The sequence below is a fragment of the Chiloscyllium plagiosum genome, unplaced genomic scaffold, assembly GCF_037043375.1.
Source record: "Chiloscyllium plagiosum isolate Xiang-an unplaced genomic scaffold, Cpla_swu_hap1 HiC_scaffold_4, whole genome shotgun sequence".
NCBI classification, from domain to species: Eukaryota; Metazoa; Chordata; class Chondrichthyes; order Orectolobiformes; family Hemiscylliidae; genus Chiloscyllium; species Chiloscyllium plagiosum.
In genome coordinates, this window is record NW_028270142.1 from 7,364,350 (window position 1) to 7,391,994 (window position 27,645).

Below are 27,645 nucleotides of genomic sequence, written 5' to 3' on the forward strand. Positions count from 1 at the left end.
ATTAGATCTCCCCTTAATCTTCTAAACTTCAATGAATACAATCCCAGGATCCTCAGCCGTTCCTCATATGTTAGACCTACCATTCCAGGGATCATCCGTGTGAATCTCCGCTGGACACGCTCCAGTGCCAGTATGTCCTTCCTGAGGTGTGGGGACCAAAACTGGACACAGTACTCCAAATGGGGCCTAACCAGAGCTTTATAAAGTCTCAGTAGCACAACGGTGCTTTTACATTCCAACCCTCTTGAGATAAATGACAACATTGCATTCGCTTTCTTAATCACGGACTCAACCTGCATGTTTACCTTTAGAGAATCCTCGACTAGCACTCCCAGATCCCTTTGTATTTTGGCTTTACAAATATTCTCACCGTTTAGAAAGTAGTCCATGCTTGTATTCTTTTTTCTAAAGTGCAAGACCTCGTATTTGCTCACATTGAATTCCATCAGCCATTTCCTGGACCACTCCTCCAAACTGTCGAGATCCTTCTGCAGCCTCCCCACTTCCTCAGTACTACCTGCCTGTCCACCTAACTTTGTATCATCGGCAAACTTCGCTAGAATGCCCCCAGTCGCTTCATCCAGATCATTAATATACAATGTGAAAGGCTGCGGCCCCAACACTGAACCCTGCGGGACACCACTTGTCACAGGCTGCCATTCTGAAAAAGAACCTTTTATCCCAACTCTCTGCCTTCTGTCAGACAGCCAATCCTCAATCCATACCAGTAGCTCACCTCGAACACCATGGGCCCTCACCTTGCTCAGCAGCCTCCCATGTGGCACCTTATCAAAGGCCTTTTGGAAGTCTAGGTAGACCACATCCACTGGGTTTCCCCGGTCTAACCTACTTGTCACCTTTTCAAAGAACTCCAACAGGTTTGTCAGGCACGACCTCCCCATACTAAATCCATGTTGACTTGTTCTAATCCGACCCTGCTCTTCCAAGAATTTAGAAACCTCATCCTTAATGATGGATTCTAGAATTTTACCAACAACCGAAGTTAGGCTAATTGGCCTATAATTTTCCATCTTTTGTCTTGATCCTTTCTTGAACAAGGGGGTTACAACAGCGATCTTCCAATCATCCGGGACTTTCCCTGACTCCAGTGACTTAATGGCAATAAGTGCAGGCCTAGCTGGCAATGCCCATGTGGTCAACTCTTAACTGCCCTCTGGGATAGGCAATAAGTGCTGGCCTAGTTGGTGATGCCTCAACCCATTAATGAATAAATTTTTTTAAAAAGTTGAGTACAGGAGCAATGATGTACAGGGCCTTGGTGAGACCTACACAGAGTATTGTGTGCACTTTGGTCTCCTTACCCAAGAAAGCATATATTTGTCATAGAGGGTGTGCAGCAAAAGTTCATCAGACTGAGAGGATTGTCATACAAGGAGAGCTTGAGTCAACTAGGCCTGGATTCAGTAGAGGTCAGAAAAGGGGATATCGTTGAAAGGTTTAAAATTCTGACAGACCTGAACAGATTGGATGCAGGGATGATGTTGTCCTGTCTATGGATCTAGAATAAGGGGTTACAGATACAGAATAAGCCAGTTAGGACTGAGCTGAAGGGAAATTTCTTCACTTAGAGGATAGTGAACCTGTGGTGGGCAAGTTATTGAATATATTTAAGAAAGAAATACAGATTTCTGGACATAAAGCGTCAAGGATTATGGGGAGAGTGTCTATGATGTTGAGGTAGAGGATCAGCCATGATCACATTAAATGATGGAGCAGGATCAAAAGGTCAAATGGCCTGTTCCTATATTCTGTGTCTAAGTAAGTTTTTTTTAATTTTGTACTATCACTCCCATATAGCGTACAGTTGTTCAGAACAAAGAGCATGTAAAGTAACAATTACAATGGTCACATACTGGGTGAAAAACTTTAAAAAGAGAAAAGTGAGCTGTTCCATTTGTCTGGAGTAGCTGAGTTAAACAGTTAGTCTCTAAATAAAAAACAATTTACTACTGGAAGTAAGTTAAACTCTACTATGATACTAGATGTGAGTAAACTTCTTCAAAAATAATTTATTGTAAAAAACAGAAACTTACTTTCAGCTCCACGACAAAGTAATATTACAGTACGTAATATCAAATTTTTCAATAGTTGTTGAAACTGTTATTTTTCATGATATTCCAGATACTGAGAACTTGATCATAAATATTTCATTCTGATAGCTCAGCTAATTCTAAATCACATTGTAATCAATGTTAATATAAAAAATAACTAAATCAGGTGCAGGAAGTACAAATATTATAAGTTGTTTTTATAAATTCTGAGCAGACCCAGTTAAATTTAGTTAAATATAAACAAAGCTTCAGTTCACTGTTCTGCACCAAATCCAATGCTCTAATCCATACTGTGCACAAGGAGGTCTGGAAGTGATTAATAAGATCAATGACTGGTTGTCCTGTTTTTGACAGCATTCTTAAAAGAAAAAATATTTCCTGAACCACTGGGAAAATTCAATGCTTTTTTCAAATTACATAGATCTTTTATGTTTAAAGAGAGAACATCTAATCTGAAAGCTAGCTCCTCTCAGGAGAAATGAACTTCCTTCCATGTAGTAAATGTCTGAGAGTCTATAAGCAGCATCCTCTCAGAACTGTGCAAAAACAATCAGCTTAGTTCATATGGACTATCCCTAATCAGTCCTTGCCTTTCCAAACACGTGCAAATCCTGTCCCTCAGGATTCCCTTTAACAACTTACCCAACACCGATGTCAAGCTCACCAGTCTATAGTTCCCTGGCTTGTCCTTACCATCTTTCTTAAATAGTGGCACCACATTAGCCAACCTCCAGTCTTTCAGCAACTCATCTGTGACTATCGATGATACAAATATTCCAGCAAGGGGCCCAGCAATCACTTCCCTAGCTTCCCACAGAGTTCTAGGGTAAACCTGATCAGGTCCTGGGAATTTATCCACCTTTATGCGTTTCAAGACATCCAGCACTTCCTCCTCTGTAATATGGACATTTTTCAAGATGTCATCATGTATTTCCCCACATTCTACATCTTCCATGTCCTTCTCCACAGTAACCACTGATGCAAAATACTTGCTTAGTATCTCTAAAGTAGTAAAGCAGCAATCCTAAAGAATCTAATTCAGAAACCAAGTTCTGAAGAAGGGCCACTGACCCAAAACTGACTTCTCTCCACAGATGCCTTCAGACTTGTTGAGTTTACCCAGCAATGTTTGTTTTTGTTTGAGAACAAATGCTTGTTTACACAGAACCATACAGGAGGAGCAATGCCAATAAACTCTGAAGCTTTTTGCAATAAGCTTTCATACTAATTCTTTCTTAGATACACTCATATACACAATTAATTTGCTTCTAAAAATGACTACTTTGCAAAGTTTCCAATAAGCATTGATGAACTCACCTGTACATCTGAAACAGAGGTCTGTGTGAACTTTTGAGTACCAATTTCATCCTTAATCCATGTGTCTAAAACAAGAGATTTTCGTACTTTCTTGAATGGAACAGTGTGCTGCAATTTGTTAGGTTTGGGGAAAACGAACAGAAGAGGCATACCACAAAATTACACAGCAGTCAGAATCACCGTAATCAGAACTATTCAGGTTAAAAGAACAAGGAGAAACTTTATTAGCACCTCTTGCTCACAGATTTTGAAGATGGGATCCATTCCTTCCCCAAGTAATATGTCAGTACCAGTCTCTTTCTTTAAGACCTCTCGAATATCCTCTTCTAAGTGTGCAAGTGACTGAGGCTAGGATGACAAAGAAATGATTACATTTTCTGCAATTCAAAATGATATGTTATATTTATACTTAATGTTAACTGAAGGGAGAAACAACAACTGAAGGGGGAATTAACAACTATTTGGACATTCCCTGGTTTGAAATGTATTTTATCAAGTGAATTCTTGGAGCCAAAGCCACCAGCTGAGGTGGCGAGGGTCGAGTGTCAAGTTCCTAGGAGTGACAATAACTGAAATCTGTTCTAGATCTCCTACTTCGTTGCAACAAATCCTCTTCCTCAGATGTCTTAAGAAATTCGGCATGTCCATAAGAACCCTCACCAACTTCTACAGATGCTCCACTGAAAGCATTTGATCTGGGTGCATAACTTCCTGGTATGGAAACTGCTCCGCCCAGGACATTAAGAAACTTGAAAAGGTTGTGGGTACAGCCCAGACCATCACAGAATCTATTTACACTTCTAACTGTTGCTGAAAGGCTGCCATCAAAGACCCCTCCCACCTCTTCCGTCAGGCAGAAGATATAGAAGCTTGAACATACGCACCGACAGATTCAAGAACAGCTACTTCTTTACCATTATTAAACTGCTGAATGGACCTCTCTAACTTCAAATAATGTTGACCTTGCTAATGTTGATCTTGTTTTGTGCAACTCCTGTGCAGCCATAACTTTGTACTAATGCCTTGCTCTAAGTGCTCCATGATTTGCACGTCTTTGTTTGCTATGATCTGCCTCTACTGCTTGCAAAACAAAGCTTTTCACTGTACTTAGCAATAAATCAAATCAAAAAATCAGTTTAATGTGTACTGTGGATTACTTGTTTGATTACCGTAAATCAAGTGACTGGAGAAATAGCCAAGCAAAGCTTTCGAGGAAAGAGAAGAGATGGGGGTTCAGTGATTTAATTATTAAACAATACCTGTTTTTTGACAGGACTAGGGGCCCTACACTAATGGTTGCCCACAACAGTCTTTGAACGTAGGATTCTGTTGTATAGTAGCTGAAATCAGTACAGTAAAGATAATGTTCCTGGAGCTAAACGACTCTCTTCTGAAATTCTGATTCTTAGAAGTTGTTCTTGGAAACCTGACAGATGGAAATACTGGTCAAACTGAAGGAATGACCAATTATCAAAGACTAGAACTAAAATTGATTGCAAACATAACTGGAAATTGATCAATTTATGGTTGTCAGTAATTTGACTTTGTCAACAAGAAAAAGTGGACAAGAAGAATATATTATGTCTTGTTTTCAGCCCCTTGACCCACAGGTGTTGTTGCCCTTTTGTCTTTCTTTAAACAAAAACATTTTTGCAGAAACTTGTCTTTTTATATTGTGTGAAGGTGTGTGAGGGATTAAGAGGACACCTTTAATTTTAGATCATAGCTTTGGTGTTAACGAGAGTGTGCCACTTGTTTCAAGAATAAGTTTTGTTCATAATGAAATAAAATTTATTAAACAAGGCTGGTGGATGCTTCTTTAATTTCTGACAGTAACGGTAAAGTAACCACAGCCCCAAAGTACCACAGGCTGTTCTCTCATTAGAGAGAGAGATGACGAGTGATGAGTTTAACTGGAGGCGGGTGTGAGGTTGAGGAGGACGACATTAGTTGTTACCTTAGCCAACTGGGGAAACTGACCCTGCATTGCTGGTGTCATTCTGCATTGCAAATCAGCCATCCAGCTAACTGAGCTAACCTACCCCAAAGTTTCTGCTAGTAGTTGTAAACAGGAGCATTTGGCCATTATGGTAAATTATCAACATGTGTTTGTACTGATGACGTGATGATGGAGTAGGGGGACTTGCTCTCAGTGCAATCCTCCTATCATTGTTGTAACAGCAGACATTTGAATTTTTTTAAACTATTTGGAACTATAGTTTAGAATAATTTTAAAACTTCATTTTATATGTTAAAATTCACTGATTTCTTGATAAAAGATAATTCTTGTTGTAAAAATTAATTTCAAGTTTAACAATTTTAACAATGCAAGTTCTCAAAAGCCAATTATTTTGGAAACATCCGCAGCTCCACAGAATCATTATTTGGAAGATAAATTCAGCAATGAGCCAAACTAAAGAAATTGGCAGGAAAATAGCTAAACTCTCATTCCATGTCTTTGTTACCTCAAGATTTATTTATTCCAATAAATATTTATCCAGCCTCCCATATTCCATATGCTGCTAACCAGGGGCATCCAAATCCTGCTATTCATGTGCTTACTTGCACCAAATTTCAGGCAACTATCATCCCTGTTCTTAGTGACCTACAACTGCCACCTGGTTAAGCAATGCTTCAATTCGTTCTGAGAATGGCAAAAGACTGGAAAGTTATATAATTATTTCACTTTTTATGGTGTGAGGCAAATGCAAATGTTTTTAGGCCAGGGTCTTTCAAGCCTGGCTCAAGAGCAGCTCAGGAGGGCATGCCAGGAGCAGCACTAGGCATGAGGTGTCAACTTAGTGAAGCTGCAATACATGATGACATACATGCCAAACTATGCCATACAGGTGTTTTTGTTGGTGGGATTTAGAACTAGGGAACAAAGTCTCAGAATAAAAGACAAACCATTTTGGACTGAAAGCAGCAGGAACATCTTCACTTTGTGGTGATAGAACTTTGGAATTCTCTACCCCACTGGGTTGTGGAGGCTTCGTCATTAGGTTCAACACAGATTGATTTCTAGTTACTAATAACATAAAACAATATGGGGATAGCAAGGGATAGATATGAGGGAGACATCAGCTATAACCTAGAACGATGGAATAATTTTAAAGAGCTGACAGACTTGTCCTTGCTCTTATGTTCCTATACCACTAACAACAGGTTAGATCAAAGCTCTCCAGTCCAGCTACATGAATTATCGTCCTACATTCACAATTCAAGCAACTCACCGAGGAAATGGCGCCACAAATATCCCCATTCTCAACAATTAGATTACATTACAGTGTGGAAACAGGGCCTTCGACCCAACAAGTCCACACCGACCCGCCGAAGCGAAACCCACCCATACCCCTACATTTACCCCTTACCTAACACTACGGGCAATTTACCATGGCCAATTCACCTGACCCTGCACATCTTTGGACTGTGGGAGGAAACCGGAGCACCCGGAGGAAACCCACGCAGACATGGGGAGAACGTGCAAACTCCACACAGTCAGTTGCCTGAGGCGGGAATTGAACCCGGGTCTCAGGCGCTGTGAGGCAGCAGTGCTAACCACTGTGCCACCGTGCCGCCCACAATGAAGGAGCCCAGAATATTAGTGCAAAAGACAAGACTGAAGCATTTGCGACACTTTTCAGCCAGAGGTGTCAACTAGGTGTCAGTCTCATTCTGAAGTCCCTACTCCTCAAATGTCAGTCTTTAGCCAATTTAATTCACTCCAACCAATATACCACCAGACACCGCAAACGCTACAGGCTCTGACAATAGTCCAGCAACTGTAACAAAGACATGTCCGAGGCTGCAGGCTCTCCTAGCCAAGCTGCAGCACTGGTATATACCTAGCAGTGTGGAAAGTTATCTAGGTATGTCCTGCACACAAAAAACAGCCAATTACCATCCCATCAGTCGACTGTTGATCATCAGTAAAGTGATCAAAGGGTCATAAAAACTGCTATCAAGCTACATCTGTTTAAGAGGACCTGCTCACTAACACTCATTTTGGGTTCTTCCAGATTTACTCAGCTCTTGACCTCATTATAGCCATGGTTCAAATATAGACAAAATGGATGAATTCCAGAGGCATGGCAAAGGGAGAAATTCTCACTGGTTCAAGCTATACCAAGCACAAAGGAAGATGGTTGTGGCTGCTGCAAGTTAGTCATCTAAGCTGCAGGACATCATTGCAGGAGTTCCTCCAGTGGAATAAACTAGGCACAACAATCATCAGGTGGCCGACATTTCTGCCACCTCCAAACGGACCTCACCACCAAGGATATATTTCCCTCCTCACCCCTTTCCACCTTCCGCAAAGACCGTTCCCTCCGTGACTACCTGGTCAGGTCCATGCCCCCCCAAACAACCCACCCTCCCGTCCTGGCACCTTCCCCTGCCACCGCAGACATTGCAAAACCTGTGCCCACACCTCCTCCCTCAGCTCCATCCAAGGCCCCAAAGGAGCCTTTCACATCCAAAGTTTTACCTGCACATTCACCAATATCATTTATTGTATCTGTTGCTCCCGATGCGGTCTCCTCTACATTGGGGAGACTGGACCCCTCCTAGCACAGCGCTTTAGGGAACATCTCCGGGACACCCGCACCAATCTACCACACCGCCCTGTGGCTCAACATTTCAACTCCCCTTCCCACTCTGCCAAGGATATGGAGGTCCTGGGCCTCCTTCACCGCCGCTCCCTCACCACCAGACGCCTGGAGGAAGAACGCCTCATCTTCCACCTCGGAACACTTCAACCCCAGGGCATCAATGTGGACTTCAACAGTTTCCTCATTGCCCCTCCCTCCACCTCACCCCAGTTCCAAACTTCCAGCTCAGCACTGTCTCCATGACTTGTCCTACCTGCCTATCTTCTTTTCCACCTATCCACTCCACCCTCCCCCTGACCTATCACCTTCATCCCCTCCCCCACTCACCTATTGTACTCTATGCTACTTTCTCCCCACCCCCACCCTCCTCTCATTTATCTCACCACCCTTCAGGCTCTCTGCCTGTATTCCTGATGAAGGGCTTTTGCCCGAAATGTCAATTTTACTGCTCCTCGGACGCTGACTGAACTGCTGTGCTTTTCCAGCACCACTCTAATCACAACCATCATCATCTGCTTCATCAATGACTTTTCCTCCAGGGAAAGGTCAGAAGTGGGAATGTTCATTGTGCAATCATCACTGTTCAGCTCTGTTTGCACCGCCTCAGAAAACGAAGCAGTCTATCAAGCTTGGACTTATTCCTGAAGAAGGGCTTATGCCCGAAACATCGATTCTCCTGCTCCTTGGATGCTGCCTGACCTGCTGCGCTTTTCCAGCAACACAATTTTCAGCTCTAGACAACTATCAGGCTTGGACTGTCAAGCAACATTTGGGTTATGCAATGGCTATCTCCAAAATGGAGAAACCTTATTGGGGATGGGTATGTATCAAGGGTAGCATATCCATGGTGAAGAGGAGGCAGTGGGACTAAGATTCTGGACATTTTGATAACTGTTGAATCTTGTTAGTCAAGAATCTGACTATCTTGGTCTTAAAAATATTCAATGACTGCCTTCATCGTTGTCTGAGGTGAAGAGTTCGCAAAACTCAAGCCTCTGCAAGAAAACAATTCTCCTCTTTTCTATGTTAAATGGCACCTTCTTATTTTTAAACTCTGTCCTCACATTTTAATCCCTCCCATAAGAGGAAATACCTTTTCTGCACCCACCCTGTGAAATCCCCACAAAATCCTATGTATTTCAATTAGGTCATCTATCATTTTTTCAAACACCAATGGATGCAAAATCAATGTGTCAAACCTGCTTTTCCACAAGATAATCACCCTACCTCCCCATTCCAAATATAAACAAAACACCAATAAAGCAGCAGTATGTAGTTAAAATTTGCATATATTAGATCAGTATATAATCATAATAATATTAATCTGATGTGTTCTGCCCTGATTCACGTCCTTAGGTGAATGTCCAGTGCTGCTTTTGACCTGGGTTTGTCTTCCTTGTAGTTTCTGTTAATGGTGGTTTACTGCTGCCTTCCAGTCTCTGGGATAGGGCAAGAAAGTAGGTTCCAAAGTTTACCTCAGTTGGAACAGGACCAAAACTGGCTGGTCATATTCTAAACTACCCACCTCATTCAGTAATCTCTCTTGCTAATCATCTAGCCAATTGGTCCCAACATATAACACATTATGAAAGTTTGAAAAACTGTGTTTTAAAATTATTTGATAGAAGTTTTCTTTTATATAATGAGATTTCAGGCAAATCTCTACATTTGCCCTGGTGACAGAAGACTAAGTAAAACCTCTCTTCCATACTCCCCCATTTCTGTACACATATATTGCAACATATAACCCTCTTTGCAACTCTGCTTCCCTCTTACACACTTCACAGCCCCTCATCCCAAATCCCCAGGCACACACTAACCCAGCAAGCCCCTCTCCGACCCCATACACGCAACAATCCCACATTCCAAACTGAGGCACAGTCTCATTCAACAAGCCATGTCCCCAAACCCTCACAAGCTCACAAGACAGCTTCTCAAATGCTCACACATTCAGCAGCACTCCATGCTCAACCATCATACTGTCCACTTACTAGCAGCCCTTCTGTCCAAACCCACCTCATTCAGTAACCTCTCTTGCTAATCACGCAATCCCATTCCCCCTATGTGGGCGAGTGTTTAATTGGCTCAATGTTCCTGTGAAGTGTCTTGAGACATCTTATTACATTAAAAACATTAACTGATAAAGTGGCTGCTCTGAACCAGTTGAAACAAACAGCAAACAATATACTGACCAAATCATTAAGTGCAGTTTTCAGTTATCCATATATAATTTATACTATATAATATATACTATATAACATATGTATACACAATTATAAACATACAAACAAGAAAGATGAGTAGGCCACTTTCTTTTAAGCCTACTCTGCCATTTATGATGATCATGGCTGATCTGATTTTAACTTCAACTCCCCATATCCTCAACAATGTGTCATTCCTCTTGGTAATCAAGAGTCTACTTACCTTTGCCTTAAAAATCTTTAATATTAAAGTTCTAAATTTACTTTGAAGGAAATAGTTTTAGCTGCTGTATCTTGTCATAATTACTGAGGTTGATAGGGTTTGTGCTGTATTCCAATTGATGATGGTCATATTGGACAGACCCAAGGATGCTAATATTCAGACATATACACAAAGATGCTCCATGAAGTGGATAAAAATGGACAGCAGAATGGAACAACAAAAGACAAAAATCTCAAGACAGACAAACTGTTGCCCAGAATTAAGCCAGCAACCCCTGATATGCAATACTGCACTTACCACCATTTTCAGAGGCCCATATTTCTTTTCTTGAGCAGCCAGTGCATTCTTAAAGGGTGTAGGCGTCCTTGGTGTGCTGTCCAAAACCGTTCGTCTTATTGTGGGAGTCCTGAAACTACAAGAAACAAAGTACAGTGTGAAGTATGGAGCAAAATTCAGTAGGATATTTGATTTTATTTCTAATCAAATAAGAACAATCATACACCTTCTCCCCCCTCCTCCTAAGCAGTGTCCAAATATTGCTCTATGTCTGCTCAAGGGAGAACCCACTAAAGCCTCCATCTACATTATAAATGAAACACAATGTGTTGGTCCCAATCCCTATAGCAAAAATAAAACCTTAGGCTGATACTCCAATGCAGTACTGAGGGAATGGCTCACTTGCCGATATTGCAAGGGTCCATTGCCTGCAGTTAATTATTTATTTTGAAAGGATAATTAGATTTTCTAATGATAACATCAAGCATCTTATACATTGCTGGTAATTATTTCCACTTCAGCAGAACATATTACTTTAAAACCAACAATACAAACAAAAAAAAACTATATATATATCCTGGTCCAGAGGTGGGGACACTGGAAATGTGACAACTGCATCATTCTACAATTTTACCAAGAGTTTACATGTATTAATTACACCTAATCAGATGGATTAAATTTCTCCCCAGTTGGTGGGTTTTTAATCAGGATAATGTTGAGGCCCAATGTAAAACCCTAGTAATGCATGACAATTCTTTCCCAGAACACTTCCTGGTAATGTAGGCGGTTTGGAGATTGCTGATCTCAAAAAGTAAGGTTAAGGTTTAGCATAAACAATATTTGCTTCTCGCAGCTGAGAAAAATTGGAGCACAGAGAAATTGAGTGGAAGATTATGTGAAGCTGGCTGTTGATAAAAGCTGAAATTGGATAGGTAATTAGATGTTTGGGAGCAGATTCAGCAGTCCTGGTGATCTCTCTCCAGGGAACAGATTGCACTACCAAGATGTTGAGGCAATCAAGTCAGTGAGGCTTTGGGGGCTTTCCAAGGCTATATCATCGAAAGTAAAAAATAGGAATCCTTTGCCTCCTTTGGAGGGATTTGGTAACCCAAATGTTAACAATCCAGCTGGAAACTGTCTTGATCACATCAGCTATTTACAATGCAGTTAACCCATTAGCTGAAAGATATTTGCCTCCAGTTAAATCCTGAATGTTAGAGTCTAAGTGATTACATATGTAAATAAAAGGATGAGAGAGCAAGAGCTTGCGTGAGAGCAGTAAAGTTAATTTTTTGGATGCTTCAAGTTAACCCTGGAATTGTTCATCCACGCACTCCAATCCTCAGAAGATAATCAAACCGGATCATAAAGAACCAACTTTTATCAGTATTCTCATAACCAGGGATCATATCCTTGAATATTATTCATATGTTCTAAAGATCATATGATTACTTATATACAGCATTAAACTACGATTGCAAGGTTTTACAGAAGACTGTTTGATGTAGACATAACCTTTAACAGGTATAGTTTTCCCAAATATTACTTATTTATTTGGAAGAGGGATAGACTGTAACCACTCACCCTGCATTTTCCTTTTGAACCCGAGGTGTTTGGTCTTTGCGTAGCGGAGTTGTGACCAGAACTTTTTGTCCACAGACGGGAGTTGAAGTAAGTGCTGGATTATCAAGACTCAGATGATCATTGCCGGAGCAGATGTTAAAAAACTGTTTTCAGAGCAGGAAATAAAACAATAAATTTGATACAGAGGTTTAGTGATTTAATATTTACAAAATGCCCCAATTATGACACAATTACAGATTAAAATCAGGAACAAATGCTGGAAGTGTGCAGCAGTTAAATCAGGATCTATGAATATTAAAACAGGTTTATTAACAAAGTTAAAGTTTCCAGTTTAAATGTTTCCAGTGCAGAAGTATTTCCAGAAATTTTTATTTTTTTAAATTGCAATAAAATCAAGTTTCAAGTAAAAGGATATCTAGCCTACAGGCTTTTTGAATTAATGTTGCAGTCAAAAGTCACAAATTCATTTTCTAAAGCCTTTGACCTGATAACATTCATCTAGTTCTTTTTGCAAAATTCTGAAGATTAAACATTCATTACATCTGACAGCAATCTCTCAAGTATTAGTAAACATGCATAATCTTTTTTCCTTACTTGGCTAAAGATTTCCTAATCTTAAAAGCTGCCTCTGCATAACAAGAACAATGCAAAAAAAACTAAAACAACAAAAAAGGTTGGTGGATATAGATATACATCGCAAAAGGATATGGCAGCAACGCAGGGCAGCTGTTGAATAATGAGATCCAAAGTGTGGCAGGAACTGATACAGAATATGAACATAGAGAAACAGCAGTAATAAGGATCAAAAGTGGTTAAGAAAAAGCAAATTAAATTTCTTTTCCCTGAAATGCACCTAGTATTCGGAACAAAATAAACAAAATGTATCATTGGCACAAATAACGAATATTAGGTGTAATCTCACAGCCATTAGAGACATGGTTCCAAGGAGATCAAAGCTGGGAAATAAATATTCAGGGGTATTAAACTTCAAAAAGACAGACAGTGTTTAGCAGAAAAGATGGTTGATTAACACTCGCAGACATTTAAAAGAATAGTTCATTGCTCATAACAAAGACATATCCCAGTGAGGAAGAAGGATTCTTGGAAGGCTTCAAACAAATCATGGTTAACCAAGAAAGTTAAGGATAGAATCAATTTGAGGAAACTAAGAAAAAATGTACTGGTATTGGAAACAATGCAGAAGGTTCACTAGATTGATCCTGGGTATGGAGGGATTTTATGAGGAGGAGTTGAGTAGGTTGGGCCTTTGCTTACTTGAGTCTAAAAGAATGAGGGGAAAACTTACTGAAAGAAGCAAGATTCTTAGGGGGCTTGACAGGCTGGATGCTGAGTGGTTGTTTCCCTTTGCGGGTAAATCTAGGACCAGAGGACATAATTTCAAAGTAAACAGTCCCACATTTAGGACAGGAGTTTCTTCTCTCAGAATAGTGAATCTGTAGAATTCTTTACCGCAGAAAGCTTAAGAAGCTGGGCGGTTAGGTTTACCCAAGGCTGAGCTAGACAGATTTTTAATACAGTGAAGGAACCAATGGTTATGGAGAAAAGACAAGGAAGCGGAGTTGGTGATTAGCAAATTAGCCATGAGCGTACTGAAAGATAGAGGAGACTTGGCAAGTCAAATGGCTTACTTCTATTCCTACTTCTCATATTAAGATAATTTCTGCTTAGTAAAATAGTTCTGAGATTTTTACCTGAGAAGGAGAAAAGGGCAGTGTTTTTACTGGAGTACTTTTTGGGCTTGTTGTGCTATTGTCCATGAAAGAAACACTGTTACAGTCACTGGACGGAGATGGGCCAAGCCGAAGTCTCCTTTTCCTCCTCAGTATGGTTGGTGGTGTACTGAATTTAGCAACGATAGGGGATGTTATCGGAATGAGTTCACCCTGCCCACTGCTGTTACTGCAGGTACTTCTGCTCAGATCTGAAATGGCATGGCCATCAAAGCGATAACCTATTCCACTTCTGTGCTGTAAACGTTCAAATTTAGCTGGAGTCTGCTTAGCAGGTGTCTTTTCATTTGCTTCAGAGAAGTCAAAGTTTGTTAACTCATTCCACACTACAGAATCCTGAAAGAAAGGGAAAACGAACTTGTTACTAGCAAAATTTACAATAAAAGAAATCATTATAATTCAAGTGTAGACATCAGCACTATGATGATCAAATATGGTGCAGGATATACAATCTTTATTTAGTTAGCATTCCTAAAACCTACAACTTTATGGATCAGCCAAGTCCTTTTATTGGTAGATGTGAACTGGAGAGAAAGAAGGTTGATGCAGTTTGAATACAAGTAGATTGATGTCATCATATTCTATTGTTATGGTTACAGTAGTTGTTTAGTTCTACATTAGTACTGAAGACGGAAGTCTGTTGGTGATAAAATAAAGTTAAAGTCAGTATATCCAAATTTAGAATCTTCAGGTTGCATATACAATTGATCACAACAATAAAACTCTTAAAAGGAAAATAGAAGTACAATAAAGCAAGTATAAAATTTATTTCCGAAAAGAAGTGTCAGTCATTGGAGTTTAATATATATGAACGGCAACAAGATTACACCTTTATTTGAATCTATTGCTGTGATAGCCAGCTTACCTACTTTAAAATGAGTGCTTATCGGACACTGTAAATGGTTCAATCTTTATTTCACAGTTTGCCTCATACTTTTCTAACATTAGTGTAATTTTAGTTTTTCAGGTGTAAGACCAGCAGGAGGTAGGGGAGCAAGGGAAACAGTTGCCCGAGTGAATGAATTTGTCAGAAACAAACACACAGGATGCTGGAGAAACCTCAGCAGGTCTGGCAACATTTGTGGAATGAGAAACAGTTAAATCCAGTCCAACTCTTATTCAGAGCCAAAATAGACTCAAGGGACACAAAATGTTAACTCTTATTCTTTCTGTAGAGGCTTCTTGCCAACTAGGTTTCTCCAGCATTCTCAGTTTGGTTCAGATTTCCAATATTTGGAGTTATTTTGATTTCGTTCGACTGAATTAATCAGGTTTCTCATGAATTGCATGCATCAGCTAGGCTGGCAGTATTAAAATTTCCTCTTGTAGGCCAATCACGAGATGAGAAATCTGGCACTTCTGCAAGAGAAGATTCTGCAGCAACTTAAATGGGCAAGTCTCATTTGTGTTGAACCAGTAAAACTGCAGTTATCTAGGGGAATCAAGAAGAATTCCATCGATGGTGACAGAGTAATTTCATGACAAAATGACTTCTTTCCCTCTTGTAAAGTGGTTTTAAAGAAATCATGGTAAGAAATGGTACAACATATGAATGAACAGAATTCTTACAGCTTTTCAGAATTTTTGGCAGCTATGCATCAGAAAATGTAACTCTCTCAACAACCGAGTTAAGACAAATTCTCCTTTACAGCTCATTGTTCCTGCACTGGAAGGAGCCTTCACTTATCGCCAAGTAATCATCACCCCTCCCTTCCCTAGTTTCTTTAGTTTCTATCGGTTTGAAACAGGTTGTCACTACATCTCTTCACTCAGCTGCTGCCACCTCTCCGTGGCTACAATTGTGGTTTCATCCCATCATCAGGTATCCGAGGAACTGACTTCTAAATTCTTAGGATTCAAATCCTTGCCTAGTTCATGCAATAACCTGGTCACTCTTGTTGCTTGTACACAATAACCAGCACAAAATGCCTTGTCACTTTAGAAAACCTCACTTTTACTGAAGAGATCGCCATTGACATAATAGGAACACACAAAGCTGCCAATATTGGCAGTGATACAATAATGGCTATAACTTCTCTGGCTGTAACTTTAAAGCTTCTACTAAACTAATTCAGGCTATAAGATTGTTCATAAAATACCATAAAAAGAAGATTAGCAAGTAAACACCCCAACCTCAAGAATACAGAAAACAATGAAAACTAAACATAAAATACAATTAAAAAAAAACTCTAAATGAAGAAAATTTTGAAGAAAGATTTAAGTAGATAGTGCTATTTTAATGCAGACATGGGAACTAAAAAAAATCTACACAAGCTAAACAATCTATGCATTATGTATATGGAAATGGTAAATTAAAACTTAAATGGGCAAACCATTGATAAGTACCATTATTAATTATATACCAAAGTGAATTTTTTTTTAGTACATGTAATGATAAGAGGTGACAAACTTACCGCTTCAATTAGCTCAAACGTCTTAGTAAAGTCAGGAATTGAATGCAGTGTATTGAGGACTGAATTCTCCTCCTGTACAAGAAAACGGTTCAGGGATGCCTGTTGTACAGGTGTGCTAGTCTCCTGGAGCTGCTCCTTCGTACAGATTTCACTTGCTTTATCCTCCAGGCTACTCAACGTACTAGATAAACTTTCATCACCAAAAAGACTTCTTGACCAGCAGGTGAAATCAGCAGTTTCTTGTGACTAAAAACAATTAAACAAAAAGCAGTTTACTCTAAAGTAAACACACTGAAGTTCAGAACCCTATTTAAACCAAATTGCTCTTAGATTTTGTAGAAACAGTTATTGATGTATTATGGCCAAGTCACCAAAATAGATTTCATCACGCCAAAATACTCCATATTTAATAGAGTTAAAAACAGCCATCAAAATCTGACAGATTAATGACACACTGTTGATAGAATTAATGCAAATCCTAAACACTTCTATTTCATTACAAAGCACGGTTTTGCTCACAAATATTTAGTTAGAATGACCACTGAAACCATAAAGCTGAATTTCAATAAATATAATTTGAATGTGATACAGTTGAACATAAACTATTTTAAGTCCTTAACAGCTGCCTCCATGACATTTGAAATGTTCTAATGTTTCGCTGGTCACAATTTCAGACAGACCTGTAGAAATATTAAACATACACTGAAATAATTTTTAAAGCCACATGAACCTCTCCTTTCATAACAATTTTTTCTTAAATTAAAGACGAAAAATTTCTTAACTGAGATTTTAACTGTGTAATATAGCTTGACGACAATTCTAATATTCAGGCACAATGATTGGTTCCAATTTCCCAAGTTTGAATTGAAAACTAATAAATAAACAAACTCTACACATTCATTTCAGGATAAACCAAAATGATCTTTTAAGCACATCTAACAAATCTCCAAAAGCAGCTATCAAATATACAGGATAAAATTGCCAATAAATACTAACAAGCATTGTATAATATTTTGTCTTATTCTTTTTGTAGTATAGAGTGTCAGAGTCCTTCATGAGCATTCCTCATTGATTCATATAACATCAACCAGCCTTGCCAAGGGTGCAGTTGCCAAGTGTAATCTTTGAAGAGTCATCTGCATTTCCACAAATGTGTGAAAGATGCAACACTTGGCATACGCTGTTTTTCAGTTTTACATTCAAATTATAACATCTGAAAGCAGGCACTTTTAAGTGGCCACTTAGCTGATTATCAAAAGACAATCAGTTTCTAAAAAGCATCTGTAATTACAGCAAGTTCAATCTTACGTGAAGACCTGTACATCCAATTACATAATGTGAACATATTGATATGATGTCCAAATCGTAAATCTGTCATTTTTCCCCTTTGAATTACTTACTTCAGAATTTAGAACATACAATTTGTTTAAGTAATCATCATCACTACTAGCAAACAGCATGTAACTATGACAAAGGTTAATTTGCCTCCCTCCTCCTCCTCCACTTGGCTGTAGTCTTTAATATGACTGACCACACCATACTCCACCACTGACTTCTCTACCATCATCCAGCAAGATGGGACTGCACATACCTGGTTCTAACAACAGTAGTCAGAGTATCATCTGCAATGGTTTGTTTGTCCTGCACTCAATTGAGATTTTAATTGTACAATATGGCTTGACTACTATTCTAATATTTAGGCACAATGAATGAAGGTTCCAATTTCCCAAGTTTGAATCTTGGTCCCCCAAGATTCCATCATTGATCCCTTCTATTTCCCACCAAATGCTGCCCCTCATCAACATTATCAAAACCCAAATTTTCACATGTTTGACATTCTGCTCTATCTCACCAACTCCATTGCTTCTCCAGCATCCAGTACTGGATGAGCTGAAATTTCCTCCAATTTTTTTGTCTTCAGCCTCCACTAAAAATGCCACATATGTCATTCTTTCAGTTGTTTTAAAATAAATTCTTGGATAGGCTGTGGGCATTGCTTGCAGAGGCAGCAAATTGCTGCCTGTCACAATGAATTTCTGTCTTCTGGTGATCCAACACTATCCTCGTCCTAGTTCACAATATTTGCATCTATTAAAATTGTGCCTGCCCCATCAAGTCAATAATACAGTTCAAGAAAAGCAGTTTTCCGAGTATAGAATCCTGAGGAACCCATTGCCTACCTTCCTCCAGTTGGAAAAACAAATCATTCACTATTACCCATTTTCTTGTATCATAGCTAACATCACTACCACACTGCCACTATCCTTCTTTTGGTAACTTTAAATCTATAAATATAGCCTAACTCTATCACATCATCTCTACCACATTTTAGCCCATTCAGTAATCTCAACAAACTACCACCTCATTTTGATTTTGGCAACATCTTGCTCCTTGGTAATGAAAGATGATTCCACAATAGCTCCCCTCATTTATTCCTAAACAGCACAGCCCTGCTATTACTGCCCTTTTAATCTCTATACATCTATATAAGACATGCATTTCCTTTTATGTTAGTTGTCAGTATTAAGACATCATCACTTTTCTCACATCCCAACAGAACTTCCGACATTGAGCCCATGGTTCTCTTTGGCTTATTTACTGAACATCTGTGGAATACACTATTTTTTAGCTCCATCTTGCTCAACATCTCTTTTAGCATTCACGGAGCTCGAGCTTTGGTTTCCTACATTTTCCCCTTGTTGGGACATTCCCTGACTGCATCAACTTCATCACTGTCAACTTCTTAAAGGCAGCACATAATTCCATCATAGCTCTGCCTAACGATCTCCAATTTCAATTTACGAGAGACGGATCAGTTCTTACTAGAAATTGGAGCTCCAATAATTCAGTATTTTTCCTTGTACTTTTTCATCACTAAACTAACCATGTAATTATGATTACTGTTTCCTAAATGCTTTGCTTACTATCACTTGATCCAATCATTTCCCCAGATTCAGAATGGGCAATGTTTCTTTACTCATTAGGCTGGAAATATACTAATTAAGAATATTCTCCTGAACACATTAGAAAGTCTTTCCCCTTTCTGCCCTTTACATTGGTACTATCCCAGTCTACATTAGAATAGTTGAATATAACTATGCAGTTCTAATGTTGGGTATTACATTTTTGTAACTTTCCTGCAAATTTGTTCCTAAACAATAAGACATACGAGCAGAATTAGGCCATTCAGTCCATTGAGTCTGTATTGTCAATCAATCAGATCATGGCTGACCTGATAATCCTCAACTCCACTTTCCTGCCTTTTCCCCATAAACTTTCATTCTCTTACTAATTAAAAATTTGTCTAGCTCAACCTTGAATATACTCAAAAACACAGCCTCAAAAGCCCTCTATGATAAAGAATTCCACAGATTCACAATACTTATAAGAAATTCCTCATCAGTCTCTTAAATGTGAGATTCCTTAGTCTGAGGTTATGCCCTCTGGTCCTTGACCGACCCACAAGGGGAAACAACCTTTCCACATCTACTCTGTGAAGTTTTCAAAGAACGCTGTATGCTTCAATTAGATACCCTCTCATTCTTCTATATTCCAAATAAAGGCCCAATCTACTCAACCTCTCTTCATAAGATACTCCCTGGTATCAACCTAGTGAACCTTTTCTGGACTGCCTCCAAAGCAAATATATGTCTTTCCTTAGACGATTGTTCACAGTATTCCAAAACTATTCACAGCATTCCAGCTGTGGTTCTACTAGCGCTTTGTATGGCTTTATCAAAACCTCCCTGCTTTTGTATTCCATTCCCTTCAGAATAAATGCCAACATTCCATTTGTCTTCCCTATGACCGGCTGAACTTGGATGCTAGCTTTGACAGATTCATGGACTCCCAAATCCCTCTCTTCAATAGTTTTCTGCAGGCATTCTCCATTTAAATAATATTCAGTTCCTCTATTCTTCCTGCCAAAATGCAAATGTCATACTTCACCACATTACATTCCATCTGACGAGTGTTTTGGCTACGCACTTAACCTATCTATATCCCTCTGCAGACTATGTCATCTTTACCACTTGCCTTTCCACCTATCTTTGTGTCATCCTCAAACTTGGTTTTAGTAAATTTACTTTCCTCATCCATGTCATTAGTACATATTACAAATAATTGTGGTCTAAGAAAATGATCCTTATGATAAAGTACTAATAATAGGTTGCCAGGCTGTAAATGCTCTCCTTATCCCAACTCAGTCTTTTATTCGTAGCCAACCTTCTAATTGTGCTAACACAACCTACAACACCTTGGACCGATCTTATGAAGCAGCCTGATATGTGTTACCTTATCAAACACCTTCTGAAAATCCAAACATATTACACTCACTGCTTCCCCCTCAACTATCCAGCTTGTTACCTCCAAGAACTTTAGTAAATTTGTCATGTTGACATCGCTTGATCAGACTATTTATTTCTAAATGTTCTGCTATTAAATCCTTTCGAATAGATTCTAACATTTTCCCCAATAACAGATGTGGGCCTAACTGGCCTACAGTTACCCATTCTCTTTGTCTACATTTCTTTTTAGTGAAAGATATTACTTTGGCACTGACAGTATTCCAATTCTCTGGAACTTCTCCACACCCTAAGGATTCCTGGAAGATTACTACCAGTGTATCCTCTACCTCTGTAACTTCTTTGTTTAATATCTTAGGATGCATTCCACCAGGTTCAGGGAACTTATTGGTCTTTAGTCCTTTTAGCTTCTCTTGCACTTTTTCTCCAGTATTAGTTGTTATCGTATTTATTTCCTGTCCTTTTGTCACTTGAATGTTCAGCAATTTTGGGATGCTGTGAAGACTGATGCAAAGTATTGAATCAATTCCTCTGCCATTTCCTGGTGCCCCATTATTATTTCCCCAGCCTCATTTTCTCAGGGGCCAATTTCACTTCAGCTTCTCCCTTTTTTTTTCCAATCTGATGCTATCATTAACTTCCCTGGTTTCTCTATACCTTTCCCACTCATTGGTGGTGTTAAGACGCATGCAGTAGTGTAATGGCGCCTTCAAGTGTTCCTTAACTTTCATCAAATTGATTATGACCCTGAGCACTCAAGGACAACCACCTTTTCCAAAATGAGGATGGTCTTTAGTCAATAACATAATTTTCTTCTTCCTTCTTTCCTGAACACTTCACACTCACATTTAGTACACAGTATGAAGCCGCACAGTGACCCAGTGGTTTCCACTGCTGCCTCACAGCACCAGGGAGTCGGGTTAGATTTCAGCCTCGGGCGACTGCCTATGTGGAATTTACACATTCTCCATGCGTCCGTGTGAGTTTCTTCTGGGTGCTTCGGTTTCTTCCCACAGTCCAAAGATGTGCAGATTAGAGGAATTGGCCACATTAAATTGCCAATTGTTTCCAGGACGTTAAGGTTAGGTGGATTAGCCACGGAAAATTCAGGGTTGCAAGGATAGGATGGGCAGTGAGTGCTCTTCAGAGGGTTGGTATGGACTAGATGGGCCAAGTAGCCCGCTTCCACATGGTAGAGAGTCAATGAGTCTATTCTATGATTCTGTATTTTTTTTAAATTGTACTCTGTCTCAGGTTTCATCACATCAAATTTCAATATGGATGCTTAGTTATATTTTAAAGATGCTGCTGTGGTACCCTTCCTCCATTCTCAAATCAAAAAGTTAACTTCCAGAGCTCAAGAACAAATTACCTTAACCTCCAAACATGCATTTTTCTCAGCATCGGCATAACCAAGAAATTGGACTGAGCATTGTTTAATTAAAAAACATATTGTTTTCAAGCAATACAAGTCAATAGGAACTCTCAAACTCAATTCAAATAATTTTAGAAAAATTAAGCCACTTCAGTTAAAGAAACCTGCACTGAATCATAAATCCTAAAGGATGTATATTTATCAAAACAAAAAGCTTCTAACTGCATTATGGCATAAATATGCTATTTTTCGAAGTATGCTAATTTCTAAAATATGACTCTAGATGTTAGTGGAATCATAGCAGCACAATGAAAAGCTAAAATAAAAAAAAAGCAGAGATGGAATGGCAAGTCTAAGATGAAAAAGCTAAGCAATCTAAAAGTTGTCAGTGCACAGAATCCTTACAGCTCCTGCTCGTTTTCTTCTGACTTCACTCTCGGCTGACATTAGGAGGAGTTCAAGTTCCCTTATTCTTTGTTCTTTATCAGGATCGTCATCAACATATGGTTGCTGAAATGAACATGTAACAGGAGAACAAAAAAAGGAAAAGAACAAAACAAGGAGTGACAGGAAAAGAGACACGAAGATATGAGGTTTACTCTTTCATTCAAGTGCATGAACTATTGCAAGGTTATCAATGATAACACACCTGTTAAATTCTGGTATCACACATGAACACAATTTTTTAACATGATTAACCAATCAAATGGCAATAAAATATTTTTTACTGTGGACATTTATTTCAATTATTGGACAGCCTCAGTGCCCCGCTCAACAAAACAGCAACAGCAACATTGTGCAGATGCAAATTATTTTGATCATTAAAAGAAACCAGAAATCGCAAAATGTTCCAGGTTGATAGAAGTGTAATTAAAGCAGATGCTGAGTTTTTCCAGCACGTTTTGTTCTTATTTCAGATCTCTAGTATCCTCAGTAAATTGCTTATATGAAAGTAGAAAAAGTGAGCTTTGAAAATACATTTCTGAATTCATAAACATAGCATGAGTTATCATGGATAACCAATACAGAACAGGATACAATTTGAATAGATAAAGCACAATGCATTGTTACATGACAAACAGAACAGAAATATATTTTTTTAAAATGTCTAAGGTTAAATCATAGAATATGTTTTGACAATGCCTGAATACCGACAGAAGTACACAAACTAAGTACCAGACAGCTCCAAAAGTATGTATTCTTGAACCTCATTTAGATCACATGAAAGAAAAAAGTCAGTTTCTTACTTGAGTAAAACCTGTTGTGGTATTTTCTGTGCAAGATTCTTCTGTACCTAAGTACTGGTGTCTAAGGGCCTTAACAAAGACAATATATCTCAATTTCAAGTCTATTCAAGAATCAAAATTAAAGCCAGCATTAAATAATACCATTTAATTTGAATAGATTTATTGCTCAAGTTTATAAAAAAAAAATTACTTGTGTAGACACAGGAATGAAAAACTGGTTCTGGAACTGCACTGTGTTCAGAGGTGTCCGAGATGCTACTTTCTGTTGCTGGATGCTTGGAAGCAAGTCACATTTGGGTGCCTCCTGCAGGTATCCTTCCTGCTCAACTTTCCTTCGCATTGTGGAATTCCAATGGTTCTTGATTGAATTATCTGTCCTACACAATACAAAGCTGAACTTGTGATACTGAACAAAATATTCAATGTGGGGGGACAAAAAAACTTTAAAATATAAAGATCTTCTTGGGAATGATTTTTGAGCATTAATCCTAAATACTTTTAAAATGATAGTTCATCAGGTGTTTGTGATTTATTGTTGTCACAGGTACCTAAGTATAGTGAAAAGTTTTGTTTTGCATGCAGATCATACCATACAAAGTGCATAAGGGTAACAGAACAGAATGAGGAATACAATGTTACGGCTATAGAGAGAGTGCACAAAGAACAAGATCAACATTAAATTTAAAGTTTGAGAACTCCATTCAGAAGTCTAATAATAGAAAGGAAGATGTTCTTCAATCTGTTCATATGTGTGTTTAACTTCTGTATCTTCTGACAGAAGAGGGCAGATGAGAGTTTAACTAGGGTGAGGGTAGGGGTGTCTGATTATGTTGGCTGCCTTCTCGAGGCAACGAGAAGAGTAGATGGAGTCAGTGGATTGAAGGTTGATTTGCATGATGAATCACTTTATTGCAGATATTCTGCACAAGCTATTAACTAGCAGTCATTTGTTGAAATGATACTCATGCTTTAGGCCACTAGCATTTTTAGAAGGCAGGGACAAGCACGGCAGCATACGGAAAACTCAGTAAACAACAGCCACGGATACGATGGGTGAAGGGCTTCTGACTGTGCTGTAAAAATGTTATGATTCTAAGAAAAGGCCATGATGATGTAATCAGAAGGGTCTCATTTAAACATACTGCAATCTCTTAAACAACTTGGCCAGCAGGTGAGATTGCAAACAAATGGTAGAATTTAGTTAGTTGAGGAAAGGAAGGGATGAGATGGGACACATGTGGAATTCCCTGCCATAGAAAGCAGTTGAGGCCAACACAATAAATGTTTTCAAGAGAAAGTTAGATATAGCTGTTAGGGCTAAAGCAATTAGATAGCATGGGGAGAAAGGAGAAACGGCGGACTCAGTTGGATGATCAGCCAGTCCCCATTCAATATGATTTTTATTGAATTGTGGAGTTGGCTCGAAGGGCTGAATGGCCTACTCCTGCTCCATGGGTGGGGAAGGTGAGACAGAAGGTTTCAATTGAAGGATGTTTAAAAATAATTCAAAAATAAACAGAGAGCAGAGGTAGTAAAGACAGAAGCAATAATCAAAGTGTAATTGAAGGGGTAGAAAATATATGCAGAAGATTGCAGCAGACATTTGGGCTAGAGGTAGTAATAATGGTTATAAAAAATTCAAAGCTTAAGGCCTTTGACCTGAATGCACATAGAATTTGTAGCAAGATACATGACTTGACAGAACCAAATGAAATAAATGAATATGACTTGATGACTAATACAGGGACGCAGTCACCAAGGCTGGTAACTTAATATTCAAAAAGGTATTTGATATCCCAGAAGAATAGGTAAAAAGAAAAAGGAGGTGGGTGACTTTGTTAATAAAAGATGTCCATGAGTGCTCTGGTGAATAATGATACAGGCACAATAGATCATAATGTGGAATCAGGAATTCCAAGGGAAAGACTGATGGGTGAGAATCATGTACAGACTCCCAAAGAGTTGCCACACTATAGGATAAAGTATAAGTCAGCAAATAATGTAAGAAGAGCATAACAATGGTCATAGGTGATTTTTATCTGCATATTGACTGGACAATTCATATGTGTAAGGGTGGCGTCAAAGTCAAATTTCTAGTCTCAGGGATTGCTTCTTAGAGAATATATTGCAGAAGCTAACCAGGAACAGGATATTTTAGATCCACTAATGTATAATGAGATATAATGTGGTAGAACTATTAAGAGATCTTATAGTTAAGGATTCTCCAGACAATAGCGTTCACAACATCACACAATTTCAAAAGCAGTTTGAGGAAGATTAACTCTAATCTCAAACCAATGTTCTCAACTAAAATAGAGGCCATTACAGAGGTATGAAGGAAGAGTTGTCCAAAACAGGCTAAAAGAATAACTAAGGGGAAAGTCAGTGGCTGACCAATGGCAGACAATTGAGCAGATATTTCATAAAGCTCAGTAAAAATTTATTCCAGTCAAAAAAAAAAAGGATGAACCACCTGTGGTTAATAAAAGGTGGTCAAGAAAAGTATCCGAACCAAAACTAATGTATGAAGTAGCAAAAACGCATGGTAGGCCAGAGGATTGGGAATATTTTAGGATCCAGCAGCAGGTGACTAAAAAGCCTATAAAGCTAGAATTAAATTGATAATAAAAGTAAATTGGCAAGAAATAAAAACAAACAATAAGAGCTTCAACAGTAAACCAGAGAGAGAGAGAGAGAGAGAGAGTAGCTGACCTTGTCAAAAATATTCTATAAGTATTTGATTCCAGTCAAAAATATTGCATTCTTCAGCTCATTTACATCACCAATGTAAAAAGAAAAATAATTTCATTAAATTCTGCCAAAATAAGGAATTTAAAAATTGTAAAATGTAGATTAAACATACCTTCCAGGAAGTAACTTTGCAATCTCAGCCCAGCGATTTCCCAAACGCTTATGTGCTTCATAAATGATCTTGTCTTCCTCTTCTGTCCAAGATGATTTTTTAACTTCGGGATTTAAATGATTGTGCCATCTTTCCCGGCATTGTTTACCAATCCTGCCTTTCAGGTATTTGGCAATTAGAGACCATCGCTTTGGACCATATTTCTGAACTAACTCAATTACCTATGTGAGATGGCAGAGAAAATCAATTCAAAACTTTTAACACTTCACAAGTATCTGATTCCTTATGTCATTCACTAAATGTTTAAAAAAAGCCAATTAGTCCTTGCAAAAATCCTAGTACTTGTGCAAAAAAAATTGGAGGTCAACCTAATGATTGGTCGCCAACTCAAAATGTGAACTCTCTGTCTTCACAGGCGCTGCCTGATCTGTTGAGTATTTTCAAAATTTTCTGCTTTCACTACACAGTAATGTATGATGATACTATGATTTTAAGAGGTGTATTTTGACCTTTTTTTGACATAGGTTTAAGACAGAGATGGTGAGCTGACTCTACAAAACCAATAAATTAAACTAAACAGTTTGAGAGGGCCTGGGGTTCAGATTTTAAAAAGTTAGAATAATAGAAGCAGCATGGATGGGTGACATCAGGGTTAAGTTTAGATTTCAGCAGTTGTTGATGTTTTGAAATTGGTTGTGCAAGCTGTTATACTTTTTTTTATTAATCATCCACCATTTGGGCAGCATGTTGGCTCAGTGGTGAGCTCAGTGCTGCCTCACATGCCAGGAACCCTGGGTTTGTGTGTCAGTGTCTGTCTGTGTGTAGCTTGCACATTCTCTGCATGTCTGTGTGAGTTTCCTCCAGGTACTCTGGTTTTCTCCCACAGTCCACAGATGTGCAGGCCAAGTGGATTAGCCATGCTAAATTGCCCATAGTGTCCAGGGGATGCGCAGGCTAGGAGAATTGGTCATGGGAAATGCAAGATTACAGGGATAAGGTGTGGGAGATGATCTTCGGAGGGTCAGTGTGGACTCGATAGGCCGAATGCTTCCACATTGTAGGGACTCTACAATTCTCAGCTTCTTACAATGTAATAACGAGAGTTCAGAGACAGTATGTTCGTGTTAGTGTAAAGGGCAAGGCTGGAATGCATGAGGAATGCTAGATGACTAGAGAAATTGAGGGTCTGGTCAAGACAAAGGAGGAGGCATACATCAGGTGCAGATAGCTAGGATTGAGTGAATGTCTAGAACACCAAAAGGGCAGAATGAGTATTCTTAAGAGGGAAATCAGAAGGGCAAAAATGGGATACGAGATATCTTTGGCAAATAGAGTGAAGGAGAATCCAAAGAGATTCTATAAGTACATTAAGGGTAAAGGAGTAACTAGGGAGAGAACAGGTCCCCTT

At 38.8% G+C, this 27,645-nt stretch overlaps 1 protein-coding gene across 2 annotated transcripts in view; it reads right to left on the reverse strand.

The window, feature by feature from the left end:
- Nucleotides 1–27,645, reverse strand: part of mybl1 (MYB proto-oncogene like 1) — a 62,558-nt gene that overhangs the window by 10,885 nt on the left and 24,028 nt on the right. Inside the window, exons 5-14 of one of the 2 annotated variants that reach the window (XM_043689268.2) lie at nucleotides 26,238–26,458; nucleotides 23,565–23,751; nucleotides 23,375–23,443; nucleotides 22,533–22,637; nucleotides 16,449–16,694; nucleotides 13,996–14,370; nucleotides 12,284–12,426; nucleotides 10,721–10,835; nucleotides 3,621–3,737; nucleotides 3,390–3,497 (exon numbers count right to left, since the gene is read on the reverse strand). In XM_043689268.2, coding sequence (XP_043545203.1) covers nucleotides 3,390–3,497; nucleotides 3,621–3,737; nucleotides 10,721–10,835; nucleotides 12,284–12,426; nucleotides 13,996–14,370; nucleotides 16,449–16,694; nucleotides 22,533–22,637; nucleotides 23,375–23,443; nucleotides 23,565–23,751; nucleotides 26,238–26,458 — 1,686 coding nt within the window. The remainder of the gene's footprint in view (nucleotides 1–3,389; nucleotides 3,498–3,620; nucleotides 3,738–10,720; nucleotides 10,836–12,283; nucleotides 12,427–13,995; nucleotides 14,371–16,448; nucleotides 16,695–22,532; nucleotides 22,638–23,374; nucleotides 23,444–23,564; nucleotides 23,752–26,237; nucleotides 26,459–27,645) is intronic. The other variant, XM_087985943.1, reaches the window with a different exon arrangement.